Source organism: Cinclus cinclus, chromosome 1 (assembly GCF_963662255.1).
Source record: "Cinclus cinclus chromosome 1, bCinCin1.1, whole genome shotgun sequence".
Lineage (NCBI taxonomy): Eukaryota > Metazoa > Chordata > Aves > Passeriformes > Cinclidae > Cinclus > Cinclus cinclus.
Window position 1 is genome coordinate 8,205,349 of NC_085046.1, and position 24,431 is coordinate 8,229,779.

The following is a 24,431-nucleotide window of genomic DNA, read 5'->3' on the forward strand; positions in this document are numbered from 1 at the left end:
CCTCCCATCTCCAGTTACACCCTGCCACCTCACCCAGTCCCTCTACTCCGTGCCCAGCCACTCAAACAAAACCCAACATGGATATGCTTGGTTTTGATCACATTATGAAAAGCTGGTTTTGTTCGCTGTCAGTTCTTCCACTTTTCATTAGATTTTCTCAAGTCTAATAATACCTTAATACAAAATCTTCTTGAACACATCCCTGTACCCGCCATGAAGTGTGTTGGCCCTTCTGGTCAACTGCTCCTCCAAAGGAACACACCAGTAACTCAAAAGGAATTATTTTGAACTGCAATTAATTGCAAATTTTTACACTTTAGCCTTTCATGCTTATTTTACATAAACAGAAATAGTGGAATTCTCCAAAAGCTGCTTCTGTTTGGGGAATAAATATCCCTCTTCATTTGTCTATGCCAAGTATTTTGAGATGCCTATTGATTCCAGATGGATCCACAGTGCTGATCCCCAGGACCAACAGCCAGAAGATGATTCATCACTTCTCAAAGTTCAGTACAGCACTCGTGTTTACAAGTAAAGTTATACTTAGGTGACAGAATTATGCCAATATTTTATATATTTAATTATGTTAAATGTGCACCAATCCTTCAGTTTTCTGTCTCTCATCACTGCTACAAATACTCCTTTATTCAGTCACAAATCCTTCCCAAAATATTTAAGGGAAAAAAGAAAAAAAAAAAAAGCAATACTGTGAAATCTAGGCAAAATTATTCTCTGAAATACAAGAAGCCATTCAAGATATAAAGCAGTCCTCAAGTTTTCAGTGTACAGGTAAAAAAAAAATTGAAACTTTTTTTTTTTTTTAATAAAACAAACTTGCATAAACATTCAAACAAAAACATCTCAGTATTGGTAATAAGTTTGTTCTTAAAAATTACTCACGCTTCTAATCAGCACTTTCTTCCTGGCCCACTATCAGAATATCATCACTGCTGGCACAAAAAAGGGTCTGAAAAATCCCAGTTTTATAAGGATGCCCAACTGGTCAGGAACAAGAGCCTACTACCAACAGAAGTCAAATGCTCAAACCAGCTCCCTCATTTTAGAGCCTTATAGAGGACTAAAGCGAGCAGTAGCCACACTTTAATAGATATTAATAAATATTTATTATGCATTAATATTTTATTCTATTAATTAATATAATAAAAAACTAAGTTTCTCAGAATACTTAGCATCTGAAGCCTGCACCCCTGAAAACATTTAGTCCTTCAAATGGAAGCATATCACATTTAACATAAAACTCCATATTACATCAGTTTCAATATCTGCCTGAACTCACACTAAACACTTAAAGTTAAAATAGCACTTTTGTATCTGTATTTGAACTTATTCTACCAGAATTTTTTTCATTACATACTTAATAAACTTTTATTTCCAAATATACTATGTTTATACTTAATTAAATATTCCTAATTAATAGTTCCACCATGCTAATAATAGAACCTAGTAGTTCTCTTGTGTTCTTCCACAGTTTTTCCCATATTACAAATGCAAGCACAGTGTATTTATTTTGCCAAGGAACTCTCATAACCAGGTGTACAGGTATATTTTAAAATACTCAAAATCCTCCATTTTTATGTGGAAAGAGAACAAAAAAACTAGCTTGTATTTCTAAAAATACAAGCTAATACTGCAGAATAGAAGACTCACTTGGGGGGGGGGGGGCGGAAAGGGAAATTAATATTCAAAAAAGTAAACCCAGGGGATCACAAAGAGTTTCAACCACTGCACTTGCTCCATTTACATTTGAAATAAACAGTTCACAACAATACCAGCAGAACATGGAACACTGAACACTTCATAAACAGGCATAATAACAGGACCCAAGGGAAAAGCAGTTCCCTAGGAGTTCAAATATTTTCCATGGATGTGCAAGACCTCAGCAAATTATAAATGAATCTAAACAAGCAATGAGGGTAAACTAACAAATATTGTCCTGCCTTTACAAGTCTTTCATACAAATACTGACCAAGTACAGAACACAAACCCTTTTCTGTATTTTGCAACCAACTAAAGCTGCTTTTCAGAAAGATGCCCCTTTTATCCAGAACTGAGGATGACTCTGGCTTTGTTGAAGACAAGGATCTCACTGACTCCAAGGAAACTCCTGGCTGTGCCACGTCTCTTACACTGGGTCACCAGTTCACAGTCTCCACATTTACTTCACTGCATCTCAATTTTAAAGTTCAGACTCAGTCTTGGTGAGTTCAAAACAACAGATTCTCTATAGAGCAGACTTATGTTTGAAGAGCCATGCCAAAACTAGAGCCGTGCCTGACTAGGGAGTTCACCACCTTCTAGCAGCACAAATCATCCTCATGAAGCAACAAAATCTAAGGCAGATTATTTTGCTGCAAACAGGCACCCTCTTAAAAAACAGGTGCCATACAGACACTCCAAATGAGGTCAAGAGTAAGCAGGCCTGAGTTAAATTAAGCATTAAGCCACTGAGTCACCTCAAAAGCAGATGATGTATCTTTTTTAAAAAATAATGTTTTACTACCCTTGTTCAACCTATAAACATGTGTCAGAAATACTTGTTTTCTGAAGCTGGAATTAGCAGAAGTTGGCACCCGCAGAAAGAGACAGGCACCACCAGCAAAAGGATATCAAGCCTTGAATTTTTTTTTTATGTTACACAACTTTATGGAAAACTTTGTAGCTTGCCAGTTCAGAGAATACATGAAACAGAAATAAAGCATTACACTGAAGCTAAAGACAGCGTGCCCTTAGGATTCCATCAGAAAGCACAATACAGAAATTCTGTACATATTCAAAGAAAATTTGTAAGAGAAAAGTGAAAAGGTTTTTCTTTTCAACTGCATCAGCTTACTTTGATTTCTCTTCTCTCATGAATGTATCATTTTAGCTTCCAGTAAGACTGTGCCACACAACTAGCTCTTCAAAGATACTTCTAACAGACAACATAAATTTCTCTTGCTCCTAAAAGGCATTGAGGTCTCCTCTGCTGTAATACTCCATAACAAACTGGAATGGAATGGTTTGGGTTGGAAGGAACATTAAATATCATCTGTTTCCAACCCCCAGCCATGGGCAGGGACACCTTCCAGTAAACCAGGTACCTCAGAGCCCCATCCAAACTGGCCTGGAACACTGCCAGAGAGTGGGGCATCCACAACTTCTCCGGGCAACCTGTGCCAGTGCCTCACCACCCTCACAGGAGAGAATTTCTTCCCAATATCTAATCTACCTACCCTATCCTAATTTAAAGCCACTATATCTTGCAATGTCAAATGCTACAGCTGCCCCCAGCCCACCTGCAGCTGGAATCAAGATTTAATGCATGTGTCAGAGCTGTTCCCTGCTCCAGCTGAGGGGCTGATGATTATACTCACTACCCACACAACTGTCTATTTGCATATTTTAAGAAATTCTATTCACCATATAATTTCATGAGCAGCAAGGGCAGGAATGATGAGGAGAGGACGTTAACATAATTGCACATGTAAGCAATATATTCTGTGAGCTACAGCATGCTCAGACTAACCACAAATGCACTCATATTTGCAGTATTCTCCTGCAGTCATGTGGGAGCCACAGGAGGCTGCACACCCAGTTTTATGCACTCATAAAACCTTGTGGTGTTCCAACACAGATTAAAGACAAGACCACAACTGTACCAATGTATGATTTTAAAGGCAACACCGTTATTATTATTATTCCCAGTGATTAAACAATAACAAAGGTGGCCTGTGATCAATGTTAAGATCAAAGTAAAGTTTCAAGAGCAAGAATATTCTAAGTCTACTGTCCAAACAAAACAACACTGTGCCTCTAAAATATGAGTTACTGATGTCCTGTGTGATTTCTCACACGACCACACCAGTAGGAAGATTTACCAATTGCTCTGGAGAGGCTGATAAAAGTCCCCCCAACTTTGTAGGAGGAACTGCAGTACTGATTAACTGGTTCTTTAAGAATTTCATACACTTCACCATTTGTAATGGTACCAAGACAGGCTACACACAGCCATTCCTTCAGATTCAAAAATCCATGTTTCCTACTGAACGAAACCACAATATGTAGCATCCGATTTATCATCACAAGACTCCGGTGAAAATAAGTAGGGAATAATTAGCACACAACGGAATACAAATGGAAAAACAGACATGAGGGAAAAGAAAGATTAGTACATACATTCATGTTTCATACCACAAAGGTGATTAAGATAATACTTAGAACCTTCTCTACCAAGTATTTTACTTTCTGTGTCACTACACTAGTCATGGTTTCCAGGACACACACTGCATCAATGCCCAAACACACATTCCAAAAAATCCTGTAAAGTAGCAGTTCTCGTCATACAGGCTTGTTTTGCACTCTTCAGAAAAAAAAAAAAAACACCCCAGAAATAGAATATTTCACATGAAAGATGGATTAACACAGACTCATATACTATAGAAGAGTAATTAACACATTCCAAGCAAGTCTGCTATCAAGTGACCTAGCCATAGCACTACATAAATCAGTTAACCATGCTATTTTAGAGTCTCCCAACAAGGCTGAAAAGCATTTAAAGCTAAACTATGAATTCTTATTTTAATTCAAGAAATCTGTTTTTCGCCCAGACAACAGAGACAGCAAAGAAAATGTGATTCTCTTGGTAAGCCAGGACAGCACGTTCACAGGACACAGCATTGCATGTCTCCCTTGTGCAGCCTTTATTTCCTTCCTGGAATTGAAGCAGGAGAGACATGAGACCCATCAAAACACCTCAACCAGCTTTTAACAGTCCTGAGAACACCTACAAGGCTATCAGAGAGGAAACCACAACTGCTGTGTCTGCACGCAGCATGTAGTGCTGCACCAGCCTAGTGAGGGCTGAGGGAGAGGGGACAGCACAGGCAGTGCTGTGTGCTCCTCTGGGAGAGCACGGGGCTCAAGGAAAACACAAAAGTTACACACAACACTGCAAACAGCCCAGCAAGGCAGGAGAATTCCAGTGTGGCAAGCGATACCATGAAATCGCATGCACGCCTGAGGAGAACAAGGCTGCAGCTCAGGGCTGAGGTGTCCACAGAATCCCAGAATGGGTCACAAGTGGAAGGCATCACAGTGGGTCATCTGGTCCAACCTCCCTGATCAAACAGGGTCATCCCAAATCACACGGCACAGGATTGCATCCAGACCTTCTTCAATACCTCTAGCAAGGGAGACTCCACAGCTGCTCTGGAATCTGTTCCAGGGCACGGTCACCTGCACAGTAAAGGAGTTCTTCCTCATGTTCAGGTGGAGCTTCCTGCGCATCAGTTTCTGCCCATTGCCTCATCTCCTGGTGGCTGACACCACCGAGAAGAGCCTGGCGCATCCTCTTGGCACCCTCCTTTTAGATACTTGTGCGCATACACGATGTCCGCTCGCAGTCATCTCTAACCGAAGCTGAGCACTGCTCACAAGCTTGTTGCACCGGTACCTGTCCCGAGAGCGCTCCTGTGGAGCGACACCGATACCCCGCGTTCAAACACAGCATCTCCATCTCTCGGTGAAGGCACAAGGAGAGGAAAACCCTCCAGGGGAGAGCGCTGGGATCCTCAGAGAAGGTTCACTCACCTCTCTGCCCATAGACGGGCCCCCGAGTCCCTCCGGACACCGGGGCGAGGGGCGGGCAAGGACAGCGGAGACAGCGGAAAACCCGCCGGTGCCCGGGGACAGGGCTGGGGCAGACAGCAGTGACAGGTCAGGGAGGGTCGGCTGGGCACGGCGGCACCTACCGTGTACTCCCGCACTTGGCTGTGGAAGTTCTGCTCCCGGATCGTCACCTCGTCCGCTTCCATCCTTCATAGTACCGCGGCCCCCGCGAGCAATGGCGGCTGCCGCCGCCGCGCCTGCTGCTGCCCCGCCGGCGACGAGCGGGCCACCATGGCCGGAAGCAGCCCGGCTGCTCCCCCGGGCCCCGCCAGCGGCTGAGAGGCCCCCGCTCCGCCGCTCTGTCCCCGTCCGGCGGCGCGGAGGAGGAGGAGGAGGAGGAAGGGCGGGAAGCGCCGCCTCAGCTCCTCCTGCTGCGTCACCGCGCAGCGACCCCGGCGGGGGCGGGTTAGGGGGCGTGGCTTAATGGTAAAGCTGGCTGTTAAGGCACGCCCAGGGGCGGGGCCAAAGGGCGTGTCGTCTGGGGGCGGGGCGGGGAGGGGAGGGGCTTGGGAGCGGAGAGGGGCGGGGCTGGTTTTAGCGGTGAGGACGGAGGGACGGAATCGCGGAATTGTTCAGGCAGGAAAGGAGCCCGAGAGCATCGAGCCCAGCCCGTGGCCGAACATCACTGCGTCAACTAGACCATGGCACTAAGTACCACGTGGTCTTTCCTTAAACATTCCCAGGAGCGGTGACTCCCCCACTTCCCTGGGCAGCCCATTCCAATGTCTAATCGTGAAGAATCTCCTCCCAGTGTCCAACCTGAACTTCCCGTGGCGCACCATAAGACTATGTGCTCTCATCCTGTCGGGAACCGGCCAGCTGTGTGTGCCCGTGTGGGGACTAGCAGGGACAGAGAGCCCCTGTGTGTCCTGGGGGACGGGGGACACGGGAGAAGGGACCATGAGCGGCGGGACACGAGGCTCCTGGGGGAGAGCAGGGCAGGAGCAGTGGTGGGCATGGGGAGAGCTGCAGACCAGGGCCCTACAGGGAGCTCCCCAGTGGGGGAAGTCGGCAGAGCAGTCTGGACCCCGAGGGTCACTTGCAGGAGTCACGCGGAGGAGCCCACGGAGCCCTCAGAGAAGGGTGTGGACCGGGACTCAGCTGCCGCCCGGGGAGCAGGACAGCCACCACTGTCACTGTCACTGACCCCTGTGTGTGTCACTGTCACAGGGCAGCACGAGGGAGCCCGGGGAGCTCGGCTCTAGTGGATACTCCTCAAACTCAAAAATGTAAACCCATCAGAATTTCTGGTTTGAAAGACTGCTTAAAATTTCAGTCACAACTTGTCTGCCTCTCCCCGGAGCAGGTTTTTGTCATAGAGTGATTTCTGCTTTTTCTGGGTTTTGCCCAAATGCTTTGGTGAGAAGGCACAGTCTCCCCATTATGCTCTGTTCTCTCTACATGCACTGGCAATCTTTTTTCTGAGTTTGCAAGTAGATCAATTGTCTAAATATACACAGAAGACCATTAATCTAGGACACATTATAAATTATAGATTGTGGTTTAGCAAATCAAACTTTTATTTCAGTCCAAGTATGTATCAGTAGTCTAAAGAAGTTTCAAAAATAAGGATCATCATTTTCTGCTTATTTACAACTATTGTTACATTATACATGTTGTCAATGCCAATTACAATTCTGGTTATATTAATTCCCCAGCCTCTGGCCTGTTTTCTTGGTTAAAAGCAGATGATAAAGTATTTGTGAAATTTTAGAGTTAGAAAAAGTAATCTCTGACTGATGTATCTCTTGAAGTCCTGAATGGATGCAGAAGGTCCTGCACCTTCAGGATGGCCAGAGTTCCATCCTTTTTCTTTTGATTCTTGTGAAGATACAGACAGGGTATTTGCAGACACAATCATACCATGGCTGCGACAGGCTGGAAATGTTCCCATGCTCTCTCCTCTTGAAGCCCACTGCTCAAGGAGGGAGACTTTAGGTGTTCACTGAGGCTGTAGGAACAGAATACCATTAAAAGTAGAGTTGAAGGAGCAGGGAGCACAGTCTTTGAGCTGCTTCTTGGGAAAAGCTGTCCTACTTTACAGCTGTTTTCTGCATAGCACTTGATTCTGCCTGATATTATTACTTGTCTAGGTTTTTTTTTGTTTGCCTATTCCTATCTTCAATATCTTTTTCTTCTTCAGATGCTGAAAGTGATGTAAGCATCCCTAGTTTCCAAGATGAATTTGACAAAGAATTAGGCTTCCAATTGAAGCCTAGTTCTAATTTTGACTAGAATTAGTCTAGTGCTGTTCTCTGCTCAGGAGCTGGTCCAGACTGAACAGTGTAACTGAAGGCAAGGTTATAGGTAGACAAAATATCTTTTATTACAACAAAAACAGCTGGCAAGAACAGACAACTGTCTGGCATGTGCAAACCTGACCCCAGGGAAACCAAATTCTCTTAGAGCTGCCTATAGAAATATTGGAATAGAACGGACAGGATCCCAACTTTCATCATCTTATATAAAAGGCCTACACAATAAATGACAATGGTATTGGAGCCAGGCTGTTAGGAGCTGAGTGTTAGGCCTTCACTGGATTTGTGATGAAGAGAGAAATGCTGTCAGCAGAGCAAACCCACTCTAAGAACTAGGGAGAGCAGATGGCCTAATCAAAGAGGAAAAACAGGAACAACCAGAGATTCAGCCAGCAGTCCAAGCCTGAGGTGAGGGTTAATTCCAGAGCTACCTGGGAAATCACTCACCCACTGTCAAGAAGCAGCATTTCAAGCATTTCTAACTTCATCTGCAGAGATTTTAAACCCTAGAAGATTGTAAGGAAAATTAACTGTTTTTGTAGCTTATAGAAATTAAGATTTAGAAGACCTGAAGCTTCCACTCCCATGTGGGCAATATGTGTTCTTTTTAATATGCTGAATTTGAAGTAAATCTAAAGAGGAGATATAGTGCATAATTTGTCTGATGCTGTGGACTGTCAAGTTCTTTCTCCCAGTTCTAGCATCCAAATAATCAGAAATAACATACACATTTATATTTGCTGAAAAGGCAGGGGAGTAGAAACAGCTTCCATCCTTTCTCGGGCAGAAGTTACTGCTCAGTTCTGAGGTATCTACATCACAAAGGAAGGTCAGAGTAGCCACCACAGCAAAATCTATTTATATCACAGGAAATTCAGTAGGCAGCTCTTGCAAACTGATGAGGAGGCTGACAGATGCATGCATTGATCTGATGGGAGTACAAAAGTAATAGTTTGAAGCATACTAGATGTAAAACTACCAAAGCAAGTCTGCGGTACTTTGCACCAGAGAGTGGTTAAAAGACCTCTAGGCGTTTTTCATGCATATCCCACACAAAATGAGACAGTGCTGGAGGGACTGTCCTCAGCTATTCTTAGGAACTCCTCAGGGACCCTAAGGCACCTGGTGTAAGCTATATGAAATTTAGGTATAAATAGAAAACTTTCTCATACTGGTAATGTACAGATACACACAGACAAAAGCAGTAATAAATCCCAGACTTTTAAATTTACATTTGGTGATTCCTAATCCCTCAGCATTATTAAAAAAAAAAAAGAAAAAGAAAATATTTATAATATTGTGCTTAGTTTATTGCTTTTCAGCATAGTTTTAACACCATTTCTCAGCTCCAGGATGACCCAGTATGTATCTGGTACTCTGAATGCCCAGGAAGGGTCTTACGTGCACAGGGTTACCTCTAAAAATTTCTGTTGGGATATTCAAGCTAATAAAATTCATTTGAATTGTCAAACATTAAAGTTTCTAACGTTGGAACTGCTTCTCTAGAAAGGTTCCCTCAGAATTTGCCAATGGATTTTAAAGTACTCTTTAAGTCTTTGAATGTGAAATGGACACCATGCCTTTAAATCTAAATTTATCTTACAGCATTTGAATAAGTGATACCTTCTTGTCAAATCATCCTTCAGCCAAATGCATCTTGGATTAAACAGAAAATAGGAAGTTATTCTCTTAGTTAGTATGACTACTTACATACTTATATTCAAGATATTGTCTAAGAATTGGTTGGATTGAAGCCCAAAGCCCACTTTAGTATGGTGCCAACAATGAGCTCTGTTTTTAAAGAGATCTTTGGGTACACATCTTTGCCTCAGATGACACCCAGCACTTCATACTCAAAAGCCAATTATGGAAGACAAAAAGAAAAATTCAAAAGTTAAAATATCTTGATTGTGCTATAAAAGAAGCATAATCCTATCATAATTATGAACATTGAGCTTATTTATTTATGGGTGATTTTTTTCAATGTCTTATATTTACTAATCTAAAATATAGCAAGATTTGCATTGTAACTTTGGAAATCCAGCTCAATCAGTCTTGGATCTGGATTCAGCTTAAAATATTGCTGACAGGCATATCATTTCTATTCATAACTTATACTTCTTACCTATTTGCTTTTTATTTAGAACAGAAAAGTTGGGGGGGGAGGTGTTCTAAATACTTCCAGACTGTATTTTCATTGCATCAACCCAGTAACAACTCCCCAGCTAAATACTGTATTATAGCACTATATATATACATATATATATATATATATATATATATATATATATATATATTTAATTCTTGAAACAGTCAAGGGAAAGAAATTTAAATTAACAATTACAATGCCAGCATGAAAAAAGAAGACACTAACTGGTTCAGTATAGACATAGGTATGTGCTGGATATTATATATGTAGTCATAAATGTATTGATTAATATATACTCCCCCCCCCAAAAAAAAAGAAGAAAAAAGCACAATCAAAGTATTACATTTTTAAACAAGGTTTTTAAATTAGCATTTTAGTAAAAATCAGCACTATTTCTAACTTAAAGTTTGGTCCACTTGAAAAAAGTTTCATGAGATTGCTTTCAACAACAAGGAACTGGATTTGGTAATGAATAAAACCCCTTCTAATCCTTAAATTTGCTTCACTGACAGGAGCCTAGAGTCAGTGAACCTACAGTTTATTACAGTCAGAAGCATAAACTCTGCAAGAGTTCAGTGCTGTCAGGTAAAGGAAGCATAAATCACATCATGAAGCTAGAACAGTTTCTCTCCCATGTCAAGGCAGTATGAAGTGACTGAAAGCTCACTTTGCCTCCATTCACCCTTAATGGGTCTTTCATGTCCCGTTGGGAGCATTCAAAGCACTCCTCAAATCAAAACAAAGCAAAACTCACAGCACATTGCACCTTAAACTTAATTAGGAATAAAATGAAAGGCAACATTCAATATTTAAAATGCAGCTGCATCTGCAAGTCAAAGTTCACCTGCTATGCAGATAGGAATGAGGCCAGGGTCATCTGCTCCATGCTGTGTACCCATGGCTGTTTGGGCTGATTCTTCAAGTAGGTATTTATTGGTAAAATTCTGAAACTGCTGTCTGGGTCGATATTGTTACAGAAGAACCAAAGAACTAAATCAACTTTTAGAAAAAATAAGTGTCCCTTTCACCAGTCTATGTCTGGTTTTAGCCCAGAAATCAGTGTTAGACTCAATCAGCCTCTGAAAGAGGTTCAGCTAGAGCAGATGGATGAGAAGAGTGAAAATTCATTACTTCTCCTTATGGCGTGCTCAATATTTAATTCCTGCTAATCACGATTCTCCTCAAAATCTCCTATTCAGTCAGTTAAGAAGATTTACTCTAAGTAAATTTACCCTTTGAAGATTTTTCTCAACCATGAACTCTTTTTTTTTTGTCCCTGAATTCTCTCCAAACTTTTAACCTACTTATTAAAATGCAGACAGAAGAACTGAAAGCAGTATTCTAGGCTCAGTAATTCCAGCAATTCTGTGAACAGATGTAAAATCACCTTCTTATCTTATGCTCTTTGTTACAGACCATTTAATCATTACAGAGAAAAACAGCACATGATTTTTCACAGAGGTGAAAAACATGATTACTTCCCAGAAGTAAATGGAATGTGCATTTGAGATTCTTGTAGCTACTCCTGTCTTCCTGCTGTCAGAGGCCTGGCTGCAGGTAAAAGGCTGCCTTGTGGTTTTGATTGCCAGGTCCACTTACTTCCTTACAGACAGTAAAGTCAATTTTAGGGACATTTTAATCCAAATGCTATAGCAATCATTTCCTTGACATAGAAAATAGTGGTTACCTCTGAACTTCACTCATACCAACCAGCAGCAATCAGTAATTTCTATTCTGAACCACTGCCCTGCAGTGCAGCCCTGGTTCTGTACAAAGGACCTCAGCCCCTTGTTCCTGGTGCATTCATGGGCTTTTGACTGTTCAAGCCTCTTTTGTTTTCTGCTTCCCAAACATTTCAGATTGCTCTGTATGATCAGCTCATCTTTGTCATTTACCACTCCTATTTCCAGTATTTGCCAGCATTTTTGTGTTACTTCCCAGTAGCATTAGCAGTGATTTGTCAGCCAGAATAAATACATCCTTTAAAAATATATCATTACCATCTCTGTGGGTTTTTAAAAAGTTTTCCTTATATTTTTCTCATCTTTGGAAAGTTCCTGATATACTAAGTACATAAAAGAATTATTTTTCCGGTTGCAAGTGTTATGTTTGCCCATATGTAATAGGAGCTTGCCAATGTCATGGTTTGGTTCCATGGCAACACCATAAGGGTATTAAAAGAGTTATCCAAGACTGAAGTCAATATTATTTGTGTTAGCACAGAATCATTAGAAGCATTAATGTTGTTTTACCACTGGCTGAATAGTAGCACCAAATGTGTCTCTGAAACCCAAGTGTCACAAACAATTCTTCTGTTCTTCCAGAAGAGATGCTCTCTTCACTCTGTGCTTTCTCTTCAGCCTCTGTTTAGCTCCCACTCTTGAAGTGCCCACATGGTCCCGTGTGCAATGACCCCAGGCCCTGCTGCACTTTGGCTGGCTGTGTACACAGCACCACGTTACATCTACACAACACAGAGCACGGGCTGCAGAGTCTGCCCCTGTGCTTTCTCCACAAGTTTTGCTGATCTTTTACCTTGTTACTTTACAGCGTTTCTCTGTCCTTTCAGAATATTCTCCTTTGATTTGTGGGCCAGTCAACATCTTCCATTAGATATCTGAGTCTGCCAATCTACTATTGATTCTAAAAGATGTGATCATGTATTAGCTGTATTACAAATGACAAAATTGCAAATATCCACCCATATGATCCGTTCCTGACTACTTAACGTGGCTGTAATCATCATTCTTTTAAAAAAATTAAATCATTAATCTGCTGGGCCATCTGTGCTTACTCTGAACTATCCTCAAGCTATTTTTTTGTTAGTTACATAGTTTTGAGAAATAGAATGTTACCTTTTTTGGAAAAGAGAGGTTGCACTGTGAAATCCCTAAAAAAAAAACAAAAAATACTTTGTACTAGTTAAATAATTTTTTCTCTCTAAATTCAGCATTTGACTCATCATGACTAAGTTGCTTGTACTGTTAAATACCACATGGAAGGCATTTCAAAAATCTATCCAGTATTAACTACAACCGTTTTTCAGTCTGGGTGACAAAAATCACATCGTATAAATTTAGTCTTTGAAAGTAAGCCATGCACATTTTATGAAGGACTTTTATCCAAAATGCTAGAATTTTTAAAGGGAATTAATCATCTTAATTTCTTAAATTAATTGGTGCAAGATTTATTCTTAAATCATAGATACTCCTTTCTAATTAAATTCAAATGTGTTTAATGCATCTCAGGAGTGTTAAGGTAATAAGTAGTCCTTTTCTGGAACTTAACATCCTCGATCCCTGTCAATAATTATATTGGGTGACTAATAAAATATGATGCCAGGCATTTTTTAAATCTTTCTCTTCCTCCTCTGTCTCATTAGCAAAATGAATAGGTTTGCTTCACGGGCACCACCTAATCTGGAGGATTCAATGTTGTTCAAGGACACAGCAAATAAATTTCAGCAGGTATTCCTTCCTGCAATAGTCATATATAAAATACACTTTTACAGCATCTGCCAGTTGTTCAGTGCTGTATAAGATTATTGCCATTGTAAAAGCCACCAAAGGCTGGAAAACCAAAAAGGTCTGTCAGATGTGATCTCCTGACTAGGAGAACATTATGCAGTTATCCCGTCAAAGACTACAGTCTTCAAAGAGCTCCAGTGTCCAGTACTTGATCCACAGAACACATGGCACTCATCCATTCCACCAGTGGTCTATCAGAAAATGCTGACATCAAGAGAGCAAGTTATTTTATAGCATAAGACAATACTTACTTTCAGAAACTGGACTCAGCTCTAGCAGGCCCTTTAACAAAAATCATGCCATTAATGTGAAATTAGCTAATTTGTTCTTGAGATTTAATTTCCTTTCTCAAGTAGACATTACATTACAGTAATTACACCTGCAAGTAAGAAAAAAAACGGCAGGATCCTCAGTCCCTGGGATGATAGATATATAGTCCTCTGGCCCTCATATGAAAGCAAAAGCCATCTCTAGTCACTTGGGTATATCTAAGTATTTGAATGGAGGGCTCCAGAGATTTCATTTCACTTCAAGGTGGGAGGACAGAACAAGGAATAGGTTGCGATTCATCCAACTCTTTAAAATATTTTCATCTTTCTTATTTTAGGTCCTGTACGCTATGCATTAAACTCAAATGATACCCACTCTGCCAGTGATTGCAGCTGCAGAGGTACTGCATGCTGACGCTCCATCTCTGCCTGCCTACGCTACAAGGCACAGATGTGATATTTTACCACATTTTAAATTTTCGGTGTCACACAGAATCCCAGAATCTTTTGAGTTGAAAGGCACCCATGTCCAGATATTCTCTGAACTCTGATAAGCTTAGTGCCATGACCACTTCTCTGGAGAGCCTGTTCCAGTGACCAACCACCCTCTCAGAGGAGAACCTTTTCCTAATTGAAGTCCAGTCTGAACTTCTCCTGACACAGCCTCATTCCATTCCATAAGGCACCCCTTTGAAAACCACTATCACACTGTGCCCCTTTATTTTTTTCCCCGTTTTATTGAGTTGTAGCCCTAGACCTGGGCAAGAGGAAAGGCCAATCTACACAACATACAGAGAAGCATGTGGCTGTCCCACAAAATTTCTGAATCCAAGGTTTGTCTGAAGACTACTGTCCACATACTTCATCTTACTCTGTGAGTAGTCACGTATTTAAATTGTAGAGATAGTATAAATTCCACAAAGTTTCATAGGATATATTCATACTGTTTTACGTGATGCGTGTTGATACCTCAAAACTTACTTGCTTTTACAGAAACAATAGTTTTTGCATTGTTTTTAATTTGCCAATAGCCAAACATAAATTAAAAGACTACTTTAAAAGTCACTATAAGGCACATGGGAAAACCTGAATACCAAAGAGCCACTTCATCCTGAATATTAAAATCAACAAACCATGGGAATAACTCCACAGTTTGTAGTCACTGGTGAAGTATTGAAGAGGATGTCGTTTTCACTGCAGTACCATTCATGCTGCATAGCATATGACAGCTCTGCTATTTCTGCAGTCACGTCTGTGCTGTTTCTGTAGCCTGACAGCCAATCTCCCTACCGAAACTCTGTCCTGTGATCACCGGGGGTATCCAAGTGCCAGTACTCCGGGTATGTGCTAACCTGACATCATCCCCGCCTTTAAATCCTAGCCTGCAGCACCCTTTGGTCCATTCATAGTCACCTGCCCCGAAAGTAGCATAATTAGAATATCTTTACAGACCTATTTGCTGTCTCATTGTGTATTAACACCTGAGTAACATCAACAAAGTAAGAAAACAACCTTCCTCTCTCAGACAGATCTCCCTGCTTCAACTCTGTTACCAAAGTGATATTTAGTCTGGAATGCATTCAGGCTGCTAGAAAACCTGTTAGGGTATTAATTATTAAACATTGCTCTTGTCCTAAATAAACGCTATGGGCTATGACATACATTTGGATTTTTTGTTGTGGCGACAGAGATATCAAAAACTATTTTGTCTATTCAAGTTCTGAAATTTTCACATAATTTAGCACTTGTGAATTAATCCTGCAGCAGACACTGTACAACTCCAAGTTCCTTACATTTAATTGATTTTTATATCAAAAAGGCTAATCATCTCTACAGAGCCTCAGAAAAACCCAAGTGAGGATTTCATTTGAGCACTCTGTGAAAGTACTCAAGCAAGTATTTTTTGGGGCTGTAGTGCTGATCCTGTCCTGCTCTGTTGTTGTTCAATTTATTCCCTCTACCTCTCAGCAGCACTGGCCCAGGGAAAATAACTGAGCAAAAATAAGAAATTTAATTAGAATTAATTCTCTGAGTCAGTTCATTTGGTGAGAAGGAGAAGGAGTGATGTAAACTGAGCAGAGGGAGCTACTCCAGCCATCAATGTTGCAAAGAGAAATGCTTGTGAGCTGCAGTGCACACTCAAAGCAATCACAAATAGGTTTTTCTGTTTGGCCAATGCCATTTGTAGTACTGAGAGTAATAGACAATGTGAGAAACTATATTGTCCTTTTGTTCTGTAATCACAGTCCTCATAAAGGATTTATGAGTCAAGATATAACTATGGACCAATAATTTTCCTGCCCTGGGCTATGGAATAAGAAATATGTATGCAGAATGCCAGCAGGACAACTTTATTGCACTAGTAAAGAGTTTATTCAAAGATTCACTCATGCAGTAGATTTTAAAGTGTGTATTTCCAAATAATTGAATTAATTTATATACTGCATGCATACTTACATATAGTGTGGGTTTGTGTATTTATGTGTCTGTGTGTGGTGTGTGTACTTATTTTTATTTAAAATTCTCCAAAATAGACTTACTCTGCTATAGTACTAAAATATGCTTGTACAGAAGAGATCATTGGGTAGTGTCCTCTAGAGAGTTTATTTACAAGAGCCAAGTTACATAATTTGTATGCTTCAAGAAAGGTATGGTTATGACCTCTTTCATCCCTCCCCCACAAAATCACTGTCTAGTGACTTTTCTGAAAACGGTATTTTTGCCTTTACAGTGAAGTAGTACCTTATATTATTCTTTCATGTGAGTTTGGGTTGAGTATATCTATGAAAGAAAAATATAGGTTAATTACTGTTGGAGGGCCTCTTTAGATTATTATTTTATTATGCAGTGCCTCTTTAGCTTATCATTTTGTTATGCAGTGCCTCTTCAGCTTATCATTTTATTCTGCACTTTATTTCTTTCAGAGGAGCATTGAAGTTTGTTCCCCAAATAAATTATTTATTTAAAAACGGGCAAAATATTTAAATGGCTGCTTAATATAATAAAATAACTAATAATCTAAGGTGTTATAAACTGAAAAAATATTATAGACAAAACTGAAATACAAACTAAAGAATTATCTTAATTGTCTTCCCCTGTTAGATGCATCACTGCATGCACAAAGTCATATAGCTCAAATCAATGTCTTCACTTAAACTATGTTCTGGGAAAAAATGGGAGTTTTGACTACATAGAAATATAATACAAATTCCACAATGTGACCTATAGTTTTTACTGAAATAAATTAATGGATGGCATGCAGATGCCAAGATTAAACAGAGTAATAACAAAACATTAGTAAGCACTTTTAGTGTAATTAAATTTTTGATGTATGACAATTTTTAGTGCGTAATTATTTTTGAAGGAACTGGAGAGTAATACTGGATCACACCCTTATTCAATCTAGTTACTAAAGAATAAAGTGTGGTGGTACTTTCAAATTCTATTGCAGAATAATGGTGTATTGTCCATCACAGATAATGATGGCAAGGTTTTTCTCATCTGATAATCACTCATAGTGATTACCTAATAAAAGGACAATCCCTGGTACTGCAAGAACCTCTGGTCAGTCCAGAATGTAAGCAAGCATTAAGATGTGCTATATAAAGCATCTCAGCTTGCAAGTGACCTTGAATCTGCTCCCTTATTGCTGGAGGTTGGGATTGTTCCGTGGCTATGTTCCCAGTCTGCATCAAGAGGCTGCTGATAACATCAATCTTATACACGAGTCTCTAAAACTATTTTTGATGTTGGCCTTGAACAAGTCTAATAATTTCACTTAATTGCCTCTGTTTCTACACAAAAACTGGAATCTAGGCTGACTTCTAATTTTTCATTCTTGTGAAATCCGGCCACAGGTTTTCTGTCTGCCATCAAATACCTGGAATCATAATTAGCTAAAATATGTCAGATGCCCTGTGACTCCCAGCCATCTTTATTGTATAGAAGTTCACTTTCAGCTAAGAGTAGAATAAATTCTGTTTGACTGAGAGGTTAGTCCTTGGGAAGAAAAATGGGAAGTGTGTTCATTCGCATATTCAAACATGCAAATTGAATGCATCCAATTTGCGTTATTTGTCTGCTAATGAGAATGACCTTTCCTGATGATGGGAAAAAGTATTTGAAATTAGGCATGTAAAAGGTATGGAAAATATGAAATTCCAACTCTTTAACAAAACAGGTCAAGTGTTTTATCCTGTGAGTTAAAAATAGTCAATGTCATATTGAACCCCAGATCCCAGCGCTCTCTCATTTTTAGGACAACCAGATTAGGTTCTGTATCTGAATTTTGCTACTCAAATGTATCTCTTAATACTTCTTGCCTAGCACAACTTCCTCCTCACCATCTTGTATGAAGAACATCTAAACAGTTCTCCCACCACTAATGTGGCTCAGGTTAACATCACAACATTTTTATAATGAATTTGCATAACAAGCTGTAAAATTCAAAGATCGGGTGACCTGCCAAGGCTACAAAGAGGATGTTACTACATCAGGACTGGAACTCAGGTACATCTGGTCTTCGGTCCTGTGTACATCAAATTTCTTTCAATACCCAAGTTGAAACAGAAAGAAGCCATGATCAATTTACCAAGAAAAGGAACGTTAAGATCACATAGCTGATGGTATTCTCCTTCTGTGAATGCCAGAGAAGAAATCGAGTCCTGCGCATGGGCAGCTCATCCATAGACACATATCATCACCACTACTAGTGCCATGCATTAATATGCATTAACCATCTACTCTACTAGGAAAAAGGAAAAAATAAATATGATCAAATTGCTGATATGCTTCTTTTCAAGCTCCCTCTTCCATCTGCAGAGCTCAAAAGCAGGCAGAAGTGTCACCACAAAGATAACAGATCTTAGAACTGGAACCACTCATATGCAGGATTCAGGACTAATTAAAGAGCTAAGAATTCAAACCAATACCTCGACATGCCTTAGAAGCAAGGGCATAGTTATTTATTCTTGTTATTGTTGTTTCTTCTTCATTATGGGGCTGCAGGAGTCCTCCATCAGGGATCAGGGCCCCACATTGTGAGGATTTATTTAAACACTGAACTAAAATATCACACTGCAGTTAATAATTTACAAACAAAATTATAAGATGAAGAATAAAACTGTCTCTTCAGTTGATTTCTGAAATCATAAAATTCTAAATTATACTAACATGTGTCTCATTTTAAGCATGTTTTTTCCCATGATTACCTAGAGGAATAGGATGCAGTAATCTTAACACTGTCATTCTGGAAGTGCATCCAGAAAAACATGGGTTGTCCTAAAAATAGATTTCTTACCTTTGCCACCAGTAAACAAGGAGAAAATTTCCACTGAGGAAACAAAAATTGAAGCTGTACAGACTCAGCCAGCTCCCTAAGCACACATACACAGTTGTGTAGGCTTTATTCTTAACATTAACTTACTTGTTAGTGTGCTTTGCTTTTTAAAAAATTATCCAGGAGAGCAAAGAAGACAAACCCTTTCATGAAAATGTAATTACAAAAAAAAGGGGTTTGTAATTGTTCCTGTTTTCACCTGTGTTTCAAAACCTGTTTCAGATGGGGAAACAAAAGGGCCAGCTGTAGCTGTTGAATAATGAATTCTTCCTTAAAGCAGCATGGAAAATTACTCTGACACAGTAACTTCTGTAATCTGTTCATAGTGTAGTTTCATAACTGATTTTGAGTGATCTTGCTCTGTGCTGCCACTCCCTTTCCCACAGTTAGCTACCTCTTTGTGTAGCTGAATCACAAAATTAAGCCAGTCCAATTTAAAAATTTCTTAATTTCATCCTGATCAAATCTTGAATTTGGTGCATTATGCTGTGACTCCTGGTGTTAACATGGAGAAATGCATTACCTGGACAAATTCGGCAGACTGAGGTTAACTTAAAGAAGCTGCAAAACTGCAGGTTTGAAAGATGGCAATCACTTGAAAGGGAAGGCATCAAGTAAAGGAGTCGATTAGGGTGGTATCTAGTTTTAGATACTGCCAGACACAAACCGTGTAAACACGAGGTTACTTAAAGTCATGTGAGCATGGTTTTGTTTTGCTGCCATGACCTTTGCATGGGCACCTAATGAGGCATTTCCAAGCCTGTTGCCTGCAGCTAAACCAGTCATGGAAGGTAGCCTTTTCACCTTGGACTAAGGGAGTCTAAGGCACTGATCATCTTGTCCTGATGCAGAAGCCTAATAAGAATAAGATGAAGGTTTTTTTCTCTAGAAGTCATTATTCCTCTCCATTTGACTAAAACCAGAGAGCAAGGAGATTGGCTCAGTCTGTCTGAACTGAGGGAGAAGAACTCTTGTATGTCAGGCTTAGACCAGTGTGGCTATTTCAAAGTACTTTGAGAGAAGGGTCTGTAACTGGAGATGTGACAGGCACAGTCCACTGCTGCACTGTGCTTATGGTCATGTAAGTAGAGCTCCTGATCAAGAACTGAACCTTACCTTAAATCAATACTATATTATACATAATAACATCATGCTTTATAAGAACTGGGATTAAAATATAGAATGGCAGCCAAAATGTATAAATTGATATTGTTTCAATACAAGGTTGCTGAGACCCTGGAAAGACCTCCAAATGCTTCACTGTATTTGGCTCAGACACACATCATATTTTGCATGTTTAGCAAAAGCCCAGAAGAAATGCAACAAGACTTTTGTTAATAGCTAGGAGCATCCCACTGAGCTGAAAAAGCTGCTGGAGATTGTCTCTGGAAACAAACACCTTACACCATGTACCAGAGACAGAGGGGATGAACAGAAGCACTGCACACTGCTACTGCTGCCACTGCTTCTGTGTCAGTGGCACAGCACCTACTCTTGTCACTGTCTTCATTCTTATAAATAAATAAACAGGTAAAAGGAGACTTTAACAGAGTAACAGCATCTGTTAAGTTTAGGGAACTTGTTTGTTGAATTCAAGCCTCCCCAGGTATTTATTCTGAAGTGTTACTCCTCCTGAGTATTATTTTTCCAAAGTTGCCTTGTCAGAATTAAAGAAATAGCTGATAAAGACTGATCTTCAGAGAACAGAATTTCAACTGGGATGTTAAAGCTAAGTAATTAACAACAAAGGAGAAAGAACAGAGGGAAAAGGATCCTTTGGTTTGTATTTACAGGTTTTTGATGAAAACTGCCTTCTAAATGACAATACAAGTTCATTAGATAAGGTTGGTGTTTAGCACTAAGTCTCCCACAGAGACAATTCTTGGCAGAGAGGCTTTGATTATATAAATTTTGTGTGAAAAATGCAAAGTGCCATAATGTGGGACTTTGATCAGTAGTGCTATTCTGATTTGCAATTGTTTGGGTTTTTTTAAACTATGATGGGCACAAAACACTAATTTAAAAGTTCATTTTAGTTTCAATTTACCTCGTCCTTTTAATAGCAAGAAAGTAATCTGATTGCATTTCTTCAGTCATCCTTGTGCAACATATCAGATAATCTCATTATAGTATAAAACTAAAAATGCTAATGGATTGGGGAAATGGGTTTCTGCTTTCACTCAGCATATCTGTCTTTTTTATGCTTGTCTTTTGGATCATTTATCTAAATAATAACCTTTAGTACCCACTCCTTCCTTCCAATGAACTAAAAGATATTAATGATTAAAATCAGTGAATATGCATCTTCTCCCTACTTGGGTTTTGCCAGCTGAGGTTTCCACTTTCATCTTCTGCTTTTTTGGAGGGGAGGGGGAAAGCTACAGACATCCTCATATGAAATACTCATGGTTACTTTCTAATTTGACTCAATCCAACAGCCTAAATGAGCTTAAACTAATGGTAGACCTCTTTTAAGGAGTATCACCAGCGAGCACTGACTCAGATAACATTGATTTCAGGGCCTAAAAGAGAGAAATTACAGGAAAACTCAGCAAACAGCTTTCGGTCAGTAAATCTGTTGGGGCAGACCTAGAGAAGAGGCAGGAATTCCGCCTCAAGGGGAGGTGCTGTGGGTGGAACTTCCTCAGCCGACAAACCTGGAGATACAGAAGGATACACTCGTGTGGCTTCAGTCTCAGAATGATAGAAGGAAACTCGTTTTGTACAGAGGCAGCAGAGAGGAGATAAGTGACCAGCCCAAGGTCGGGTACAAAGATGATGGAAATGGGGGAGAAAGTGCCAGAACAGATATTTTTCTAGACTCTTTGTGTAGTCAGTTTTCAGCGTGCCTGGCCAAGCTGTCTACAGACCAAGACTGCAAGAATTGTTTAGCACATACATGCTGGGGAAAAGCAAATAAACAAAACACAAAACAAATAAAACCCAAAACAAACAAACAAACCCACAATAACAACAACAACAAAAAAAACCCCTCTCACCAAGATTCTGAGCAACAGGGATGTATCTTTAAAACCCTACGGAAACCACTTTCTTCACCTACCAATATCTTCTGCAATAGATGGGACTGAAACACATCTGAAGAAACAGCAATTTTGTACTTCCCTGAGACTCTGGAAAATGTTTTCCAGAAGAAGAGTGTCCTTCCACAGACAATCTTTCCCAGCAGACCAGATTTCAGTTCTGCTGATCCCAGTGGTGACAGTATGACATGGGGAGAGGCAGTACCTCCAATACTGGATGCTGTGCTGGGTACTCATAGCAGAGTCACTTGCACTGTTCTGAGGCTCTCAGTGCTTGGAATATAATAAATTCATTCTGGCAAGAAGCTTTTCTTCTGTGGAGTCAGAAAAGGCTTTGTATTTAAAGCCATGCTCTTACATTAATCAGGCTATTTTCTCAATTGATGAGAACAAAGAGCCACCCTTACGAGCTCAGTCTTTCTGGTGCTGCTTTGATATTTCCTGTGGTGATAAATATTCTCAATAGCTGCAAATTACAAAAGAGCCAGAATCTACCTATGTGCATTATGTAGTCACTAAGGCACATTTTCATGGCATGTAGGAGGTGAACAGGAAACAATAGCAGACAGGCAGCTATAGGAATTGTATTCTACTCATTCTGCTGAGGGCTGGGAAATAATAATCCATGAATATAAAGTAAGAGGAAAGGAAATCTGTTAACAAAGATTATCTCAGCAGGAAGCAACAATTTTATATGAACTTTCATTTCCAGTGAATCATGCCATTATGCTCAAATTTCATTGCAAATGTAAAGCCTTCCCTTGTGGCTTGTTCTCTGGTGTGGGATCACTGTCAAAACAGAGAACAATTACAAAATGTTCCCTCCATTCCAAATTCCTGTTTGGTAAATGATGCTCACATGATGCAGAGATCTAAAAGTGAAATGGAAACTTGATTTCCTCCCTTTTCTGGTATTTAGACAATGCAGGAATGTTGGAAGAGTCCTTGGCAGGAGTTTCTAATTTATTCATATTTTAGACTATAAGAAGACTGTATTTACCAGCTACTCAAATTGGTAAATATAAAATAATAAACCACAATATTCTGGGATAGGATCTGAAATATTTGTTGCAATGTAAATGTTGTATGTTTTTTGATACAGCATCACTAGATTTAAACGCTGGATTAGTCTATTAAACAGGTTTGTATTTCTTTAAATATTACATTTTCTGACTATCATATTTCTAGGTTATCTAAAATATTGCTTTAATTCTTTGAAAGTATTTTTACTTCAAAAACAGGCAATAATAATTCTATCCATATATGTTTTTGCAAAAGTAACATGTCCATTTTCAACCAAATTTGGGATTATGGGATTCAGCAAAATACATGCTCTTCACATTTTGTTTTGTGACATGAATTATTGAAGAAGGCAAATACTGGCATTTTCTCCCTCTGAAGATACATGAAATTTCCCATTTTTGGAAAGCTCTCTTGCCCTGAGTAACAAATTACATGATAAGACACAAGGAAGATGCAAATCTTAGGGTTCTAAAAGCACCTAATATTTTCTCAAACTATATTCAGTTGTATTTATCTTGCATTCTGGCATGCTGCTGGATTACTGTTATCAATAAATCTATAAATAGGATGCAAAATGCATGTGAGCTGTCTGTGCATGAATAAAGAGTGGCCCAGCAATAAATTACAACATAATATATAGTTTAAAATGTAGCAAAAGGAATGCCCTGACAAATCAATGCAACATATTTTGTCAGGGAGGATGAAAGATTCATTATGCATCAGCCTTGAGAAAGCTGAATTTCTGAGGCATGGGTCATCTAGGACATATGATGTAATCAGAGAACATGGAAACATGCATAGAAAGACAAAAATAATCTTCTGAGTAATGAAGCCATATTAAATTGTCAGGTAAAATGTAAGTCCTGTGCAGTACTTCATTGTTCAAAAGAGGTCAGGAGTATCATGACAAACAAAATGAAACTTGACTTCCACTGGATTTGGTCCCCACAGCAGGTTCCAGACCAACCCTTTTACTGAAACTGGATCATGTGTGCTGGCTTTCATTTGTTTTTCCCATGTCTGCTAAGGTCTAAGCTCATCTTGAAGCTCTTTGCACAGCCAAGAAATTCTTTCCTCTGCCCAGTTTTCAACGAAACTTGGGAAAATTCAGTGTTTTGTGGAACTCCAGGAATCTGCCAGACATGACTGGCACACGCCC

General features: G+C 39.7%; 1 protein-coding gene across 1 annotated transcript in view; it reads right to left on the minus strand.

Moving 5' to 3' along the window:
• Positions 1–5,876, minus strand: part of LMBR1 (limb development membrane protein 1) — a 67,242-nt gene extending 61,366 nt beyond the window's left edge. Inside the window, exon 1 of the mRNA XM_062506432.1 lies at positions 5,751–5,876. Coding sequence (XP_062362416.1) covers positions 5,751–5,813 — 63 coding nt within the window. The 5' untranslated portion in view covers positions 5,814–5,876. The remainder of the gene's footprint in view (positions 1–5,750) is intronic.
• Positions 5,877–24,431: the final 18,555 nt, after the last annotated feature.